We start from the raw sequence: 7948 nt of genomic DNA, 5'->3' as shown, positions 1-7948 counted from the left end.
TAAGTTTAATCACACCAAAAAGATGGAATTTGCTATCAAGTGTGACCAAAAGATACGGTGAAGAATCCAATATAAAAATGATATAATACAAACGGCGTCCTAATTGGCACTGAAGCATTGGACATCAGAATCGACTCATCCACCTTCTTTAATTACTCTTACTTTTCTCAGCAGTTTCTCTTGCCAAGTTTCAGTAGAGTAAACTCCCTTCTCCAAGTCGGTTCTCACAGGGAAAATGAGCTTGTGAACATTCCTCTACATGCGCTGACTAGAAAGCCTGAAATGTCACCTGTCATATCATGAGAGATCAAATATAATCCTGCAACTGATTAGTGGGTGTCTCTGCCTTTAAGAAAAGGTGAAACGCTTTACTGTAATTTCAAAGACACCTGTCAGATTTTATGAAAAGGTTAAAGATGTATAAGAGGCCCCTGCTTTGACCGGTCAGTTTTTTGTAGCAGCAATCTGTTCTTTATATATGTACTCTACAGAAAAGTATTTAATTTCTACACAATACATAAGAAATTGAATGTTTATATCAAATACAGGTTGAAGACAAGTCTTTAGGGTTAAATAACAGATGTTCTATTACTGTTGTTTCTTTCAGTAGCCTTTCTTTGATCAATACTTCGCAGACACAACCATCAGCATCATGCTGTGTGAAGGAGACGTTTCTTATAAAAGATTATAAATGCTCGTCTGGCGACCAGCATTATACATTCAGGATAGCTGTACATGCTGTGATACATAGCAAATGATCATTGCACAATTGTCTTTGTAAATTGTATCAAACAAACAAAAAATAAAACGAGCTGTTGCCTTGGATCGTACAAGTGTTTATCTCCAGGTGGGTCTTAGTGCATGCATGACTCTTCCCCCAACTATCAAGTGGATCTAGAGGCCTTTCCTTAACCATGCATTAATTGTTCTTTGGTTATATTTCACGGTAAATAACTGCAGATGCATGTGCACACAATGTTTAGAGTATACATTTTGCAGGCTTTAACATTTTTTTGGATGTATGGTGTTGCCAAAAAAACAGTTTTATTGATGCAAAGTTGCATAATATCCATGTACAGTATGCTGCATATGTTCTAGGCTACTACATGAGAGAATGTTCAAGCGAGAGTGAAGTGCTGACATTTTATGTTGGGGTGTGACTCACTGTGCCCTTCAGCTCATTTTGATGCTACTACAGAATAGAGAATGGGAAGCCAACACCTACATCAGATGGGTTCCAACAGGCATCAACAGTTCCAATTCTGACAGAGCAGGAAATCTGGTTTACTATTCAACCCCTGATGTTCTTTTAGCTGCAGCTGACATTAATGAAAGTTTTAAATCACTTTATTTAGGATATCAAGTTGGAAAAAGTGTATTTAATATACCTACTATCTAAAAAAGAGTGTAGTAACACTTACTGAACATTTCTGATTGGATCAAGGAGACATCCAGCGGTATGAGCATTGCAGATAATAAGTGCAGTGCCCTCAAGCAGCTACAAGCTACAGGCCCAAACGCATTAATAAAAGGATGATAGATTTTAACAGAGAACTCAGGAATTCAAAACTCATTTCTTACAGAAGGTATGTACCCATTTGTCCACAGGTCACTTTATTTACCGCCTACCCCTTCTACTGTAGAAACCCTTATTAAAAAGGATTTTTTCACCTCAAATGAATGTCTTATTTGTGTAAACGACCCTTTTGTTCATCTTAGGAGGAGTATTCTTCTTTGGTCATTTCTCTGCAAGGTGTCTGCCTCGTGTATCTAGTTGTGTGCAGTTCGCTTGAATATATCAAATGTGCAAAACGATTCCTCCTGAAGTGAGTTTAGCTTTGTTTTTCTTTCTTTAATGTTTGAAGTCAAATGTCTCTAAGCAGCCACCTCTTTTAAACCATAGCTTTAACAACAATCAAGCTTGCATTCTCCAAACTCTAATACCCTATGTGTTCTGTTCTTGGCTTAAGACAGCCACAAGTCTTTTAACAAATTGTTTAATTAAATGCACATCTGAAACACTTTCAGACATTCAGAAGAAAATCTAAAACAATATTCAGAAAAAAATGAATCCCCTTGCACATAATTTCTGATGTCCTACAAGGGTAGGTTGCAACTCTACTTAAAGCACATACTCTATGGACAGCTGCTTATTTTTACTAAAATTAAATCTGGTTTGGTTTACTTATTTAAGACTTAATGCAAACCTCCTTTCCTTCTTTCTTTGACTTCCATCCAGCCTCACAATGGCTTTACATTGCATGAAGTTCAAGCCTAAATGGTCTTTTATGCATTACATCACATCTGTACTTTGCGCACACTCAGTTTTTTAATGTAGAATTCGGAAATTTGCCGAAAGTTGCACATTCCTGCGCAAGTTGTACCGTTTTCTCATTACAAAGGATATAATGAACATATTGTATTCTTTTTAGTTTCTTATCAGGAGGAATACTTCTGTTTATTGCAATATGTTTTTTAAAATAATGTCTATATTTTAATTGTGTTGCACCAAACATAAAGATTATTTTTTCCCATAATCTTACTTGCTAATTTACCCTGATTCCTGATGTTCTTGTGTGAACATAAAAATGTAAATTTACAAGCATACTCCCTCCTAACCCGCGGCTCTGATGCCATTCCTCTGCAAGCACCTGGGTGTGTCAAGCCACGATCACCTTACAGTGGTGGCACTGTTACTCGTCTAACAGGCTGATCCGCTCCAAGTCATACTGCTTATTACCTGCAAATGCACCTTCCAGGATCTAGGTAACAGAAGGCAGGTAAAGGGGGAGGTGGAGCTTACTGAGACCTCCTCCACTGTTGGAGGCAGATAAAAGTCCATCACGGAGAGCAAGAAGACACTTAGAGGGACTCGACTCTCCTCTTTGTGCGCCCTGTCATACCTCTCTCTCTGCTCTCCCTTTTGTCTGTGAATTCTACCCTGTCAGAGGAAACTATGGCTTCGTCTGTGAGGAGCTACACCGTGACCTCCAGAGGCAGTAGTGGTGGAGGTGGAGGTGGAGGTGTAGGTGTAGGTGGAGGTAGCTTCCGTAAGACATTTAGCTCACAATCTTTCAGTTCTGGCATGAAGGGAGGCAGTGGTGGTAGGACGAGCAGCACAAGGTTTAGTGTTGGGGGTTTCGGAAGTGGTGGTAGGGGGGCCGGCTCAATGTTTGCTATGAGTAGTGGTGGTGGTGGTGGTGGTGGTTTCGGTTATGCTAGTGGTGGTGCTGGTGGTATGGGTTTCAGTTATGGAGGTGGTTACGGAGGTGGTTACGGAGGTGGTTTAGGAGGTGCTGGTGGTGGTGCTGGCGGCGGAGGTTTTTGTCCGCCAATCACAAACGTCCAAGTCAACCAGAGCCTGCTGTGCCCTCTGAACCTTGAGATCGACCCCAACATCTCGAAGGTCCGAAGCAATGAGAAAGAGCAGATCAAGGGCCTCAACAACCGCTTCGCCAGCTTCATTGACAAGGTAAGAGTTTCTTCTTTCACTTTAAGGAAACAGCCTCAGTTAAAGAATGTTTACAGTATTCGATTGATTTTAAATTGGCCTTGTCATGCAAATTATGGTATTTGAAGCCAGAAAGTTTTAATATGTCAACCCAAGCGTACATTTGGTTGAACAAAACATGAGGTATTGATGTTGGATGCACAAAACAGATGAGCTGCAGTTTATTGGTTAGTGCAAGCATCTAGAAGTGCAACAAACTGCATCCAAATGGGCTCCAAGGCACATAAAATATTGCACAGCAACTGATCCAACATGAATTATCTGAATGCCAACAGCATTGAAATCCATAACTCTAAACCTTAATGCTACCAAGCATTATTTGTTCTTCAAAACAGCACCGGTGTTATGCAATAATAAGTCACACGTCAACACTTTTTATTTAGATTTTTTGAAGCACTTAATGCTTTTATTAGACAGGTCAGAGGATAGAGTTGGGAATCTTGGAGTGAGAGTGGGCAATGACATACTAGAAAGGACCAACAGGTCAGATTTGAACCCTGCTGCACGCTTCGAGGACTGTAGCCTCCGTACATGTGAAATGAAAAATTAACCACGAGGTCACCAGCATCCCACATCAACAGTTTTTTTTCTTTCATGTTTGACTGAACAACTTGTAAAACAATGAGAAGGGAGTTTCTCTCCGGCAAGAATGGAAAACAAATTTACCACACCCAGTGAGGGAAAATGCTCAGAGTTTTAACCAGTGTGTCAAGCCACACCTAATCTTCGATACATACGGGACCTGATCCCATCAGCTTCTTAAAAGTAGACTTCTTACAATAAAACCAATTAAACTGAACATACACAATTAAGATTTCAAACCATTGCAAGTAGGACAAATGAAGTCAAGGGTGTATTGATCATTCAAATGTATTTTCTTTTTTTTTAATAAAGTACCAGAACTCAATGGATACAACACTTAATAGCTCCAGGCATGTAGCATTAATTACAGAGGGCTGTTGCAGACATGTTCCCTCAGTGAAAGTGTGGTTCCCAGAGGCGAGGGAGCGGTAATGTTAGAGGTTTATGGGGAGGGGCGGGGCTAAGGTGTGGCACAAACACCTCAGCTTGCCTTAGAAAAAAAAAATGATGTGACAAGTTCACACCCAAAACCTTCTGTAGGGTTCAGAGCCGCATGCCAAAGAATTGTTCTCTCAATGTTTCTCAATGTTTATTAGCATGTCAGATCTCTCATCAGAGATCAACTGTACTGAGCAGAGAGACCTCAGACTGGAGTTTGTCCAGAACATTCCTGCCCCGAGGGGTGTTTTCGTAAAGCAGTTGTTCTTTCTGTGTGGGACACAGCTAGAGGGATCACCTGAGTAAAGTGAAACACAGAAGACAAGCATACTTTTAACATTGGAGTCAGCATGACTAATTCATGAAGAAAAGTGCCAACATATGTATTGAAATACATTATTTCCTGTCTTAATGTCATTTTATTTTTGAGTTTTTAAAAAAATCTGAAAAAGTTTTCAAGTTGTGTCAATAACTTTTTCCCCCCATTCAATTTATATTAAAAGTGACATCACTCATTGGTTTGTGAACCCCCCCCCCCCTTTTTTGTAGCCTCGAGTTGGGCAATTCGACAGTTGCCAACTATGTTTTGTGCAACCAAATGTGAGAATATTTTGGTAACTAGGTTGGAGCTGAAATGACTTGTCAATCTAAGGAAGCTCCAGCCTATAGTATACCCCCTTTATCATGTCATCTTCAAATGCACTGAATAAGGGTTTTGAATGAGACCATGAACTTGTTGGGAAAATATTTCATTGATGTAATAAACAACTACATAGTATGGTCATTTTCTGGTTGACTTCTATAGATCTTAATTATGCAAACCCTTGTACTTTTTAGGTGCGCTTCCTGGAGCAGCAGAACAAAATGCTGGAAACCAAATGGAGCCTGCTGCAGGAACAGACCAGCACCCGCTCCAACATTGATGCCATGTTCGAGGCTTACATTGCAAACCTGCGCAGACAGCTCGACGGTCTCGGCAATGAGAAGGTCAAGCTGGAGTCAGAGCTGAGGAACATGCAGGGACTGGTAGAGGACTTTAAGACCAAGTGAGTTGATACTAGCACGAACGACCTGCAGTAGTAGAAACACTGTATTTTTCAATCAGCTAATTATTTCCATATTTGTGTCAGATATGAAGATGAAATCAACAAGCGTGCAGCTGTAGAGAATGACTTTGTGCTCCTCAAGAAGGTAAGAGTTGATCTGAGATATAAAAATGTCACTTTACCAGTGAAATGAAGCCTTCATCAACTAAGTCCGCTTTCTGTTTCTCTGCTGACAGGATGTCGATGCAGCCTACATGAACAAGGTTGAGCTAGAAGCCAGGGTCGATTCCCTTCAGGATGAAATCAACTTCCTCAGAGCTGTCTTTGAGGCGGTAAGAAAATCATGTCTGTCTCTTTGCTTCCCATTTTTAGTCAAATCTAATTTGGCTTACAATAAGAGATGAATATCTGGCCCTCTTGGGTATGGATAAAGAAAATAGATGCAAGCTCTCCTTTCTAAGTCCAATTTTAAAAATGAAATCTCTTGTGCAGGAACTGAGTGAGCTCCAGGGACAGATCAAGGACACTTCAGTCATTGTGGAGATGGACAACAGCCGTAACCTGGACATGGATGCCATTGTGGCTGAAGTCAAGGCTCAGTATGACGAAATCGCCAAACGCAACCGTGCTGAGGCAGAGACGTGGTACCAACAAAAGGTAGGTAGAGAAAGTAACCTCACCCACAGTTTCAATATGAAATGAAAAATCTGCAGTATCAAATAAAATTGGGATCTCTAACAAAAGTCATTTAAAAAAAAATCTTTTTAATATAGTTCCAGGAGATGCAGTCCTCCGCAGGCGCAGCAGGAGATGACCTTCGCAGCACCAAGAGTGAGATTTCTGAGCTCAACCGCATGATTAGCCGTCTCCAGAATGAGATTGAGGCAGTGAAAGCACAGGTAATCTTACAGTAACAGCTACTTAACCATCACTTTAATACATATATTTAGACCTTTCAGCCATAAACACACAAAGCTTGTTTTTTTATTTAATTTCTAAAGCCTCTGCTTACCTTTCTACCTGCCAGCGAGCCAACCTTGAGGCCCAGATTGCTGAGGCCGAGGAGCGTGGAGAGTTGGCAGTCAAGGACGCCAGGGCCCGAATCAAGGACCTTGAGGAGGCCCTGCAGAGAGCGAAACAGGACATGGCCCGCCAGGTCCGTGAGTACCAGGAGCTCATGAACGTCAAGCTGGCTCTGGACATTGAGATCGCCACCTACAGGAAGCTGCTGGAGGGAGAGGAGGACAGGTACTGAAAAATCAAATCTACTTTGGACCATGGAGACATTTAATCAAAATGTAAAATACATTGTGCAGGAAGCGACTTCAACAGCTTCAAATTCTTATCTGTGTACAAATTTCAGGCTTACCAGTGGTGGTGGAACTGCAACCATCCACGTCCAGTCATCATCCTCCAGTTATGGTACGTATTTAACAAATATCTCTACATTTCAATATCCAGGCCATCTTAAAGACATTAATGTAATTATGAAAACTGAAAGTGAGAAAAGTTTTTCCTATTACCGTGTCACTTGAGCGTCAAATCAAGAGCACCATTTGAGATTTAAGGAATAATAATTTCTAATATTACATCTGAAAACGCAGGTGCTGGCGGTGGCGGTGGCGGTGGCGGCGGCGGCGGCAGCGGCATGAGCAGCGGCTTCGGCGGCATGAGCGGCGGCTTCGGCGGCATGAGCAGCGGCTTCGGCGGCATGAGCATCGGCAGCGGAAGCAGCATGAGCGGCGGCGGCGGCGTTGCGATGCAACGAGTGTCCAGCATGTCCAGCTCAAGGCAGTCTCGTTACTAAATCCAGCAGTTGTCTCTCTCTTCATTCCTATTTGTTCTCCACCTCTTGTACCTCCAGCCTCTCACAAAGCTTCCATAACCCTCAACACCCCTCAAAATACAGCAGACCCAGGAATTTAGTCACTGAGGTGCTCCTCCCTTATCGGCACCACAGAGAGAGTAAGAGATAACATCAAACAAAGTAGAGGCAAAGCGATTATTAGATCTGAAAAACAGAGCAGCAGAGATGTGAGTCTGTCCTCTCTTCTTTGGATCAGTCAGCCAGGCTGTCTTTTAGTTGCTGGATGTGCTGTCAAGCAGACAAGATGATACTTGTAGTGTCATGACAGAAAATCTCAACAAAGCAACAATAACTGCACACAAAATACCAGCATGTTGAATTTTGAGCAGGGGGCAGAATTGTATATCTGGTCTTGAATTTTTAAGAATACATGACATACACCTGTCACACCTATGACTCCATCTTCCTGCAATGTCTTCTCTGTTGTATCACATCTGTCATCGTGTGCATTGTGACATCATCAAAAGCAGCCACACTTAACACTCTCATATTTCACTTGTTGTG

General features: G+C 41.6%; 1 protein-coding gene across 3 annotated transcripts; it reads left to right on the top strand.

Annotated features, from left to right (window-relative positions):
• The first annotated feature begins 2867 nt into the window (after positions 1 to 2867).
• krt5 (keratin 5) lies at positions 2868 to 7560 on the top strand. Of its 3 annotated transcripts, none has more exons than XM_061058579.1 (10): positions 2869 to 3224; positions 3270 to 3472; positions 5369 to 5577; positions 5662 to 5722; positions 5814 to 5909; positions 6070 to 6234; positions 6351 to 6476; positions 6605 to 6825; positions 6941 to 6999; positions 7182 to 7560. In XM_061058579.1, exons 1-10 carry the CDS (start codon positions 2957 to 2959, stop codon positions 7382 to 7384), a joined length of 1611 nt encoding a protein of 536 aa, XP_060914562.1. In that variant the 5' UTR covers positions 2869 to 2956; the 3' UTR covers positions 7385 to 7560. The 3 variants fall into 3 exon arrangements, with proteins under 3 accessions (XP_060914560.1, XP_060914562.1, XP_060914561.1); XM_061058578.1 differs by having other exon boundaries at positions 2869 to 3233; XM_061058577.1 differs by having other exon boundaries at positions 2868 to 3472.
• Positions 7561 to 7948: the final 388 nt, after the last annotated feature.

This window comes from Labrus mixtus, chromosome 15 (assembly GCF_963584025.1).
Source record: "Labrus mixtus chromosome 15, fLabMix1.1, whole genome shotgun sequence".
Lineage (NCBI taxonomy): Eukaryota > Metazoa > Chordata > Actinopteri > Labriformes > Labridae > Labrus > Labrus mixtus.
This window is presented reverse-complemented; position numbering and strand designations above follow the sequence as displayed.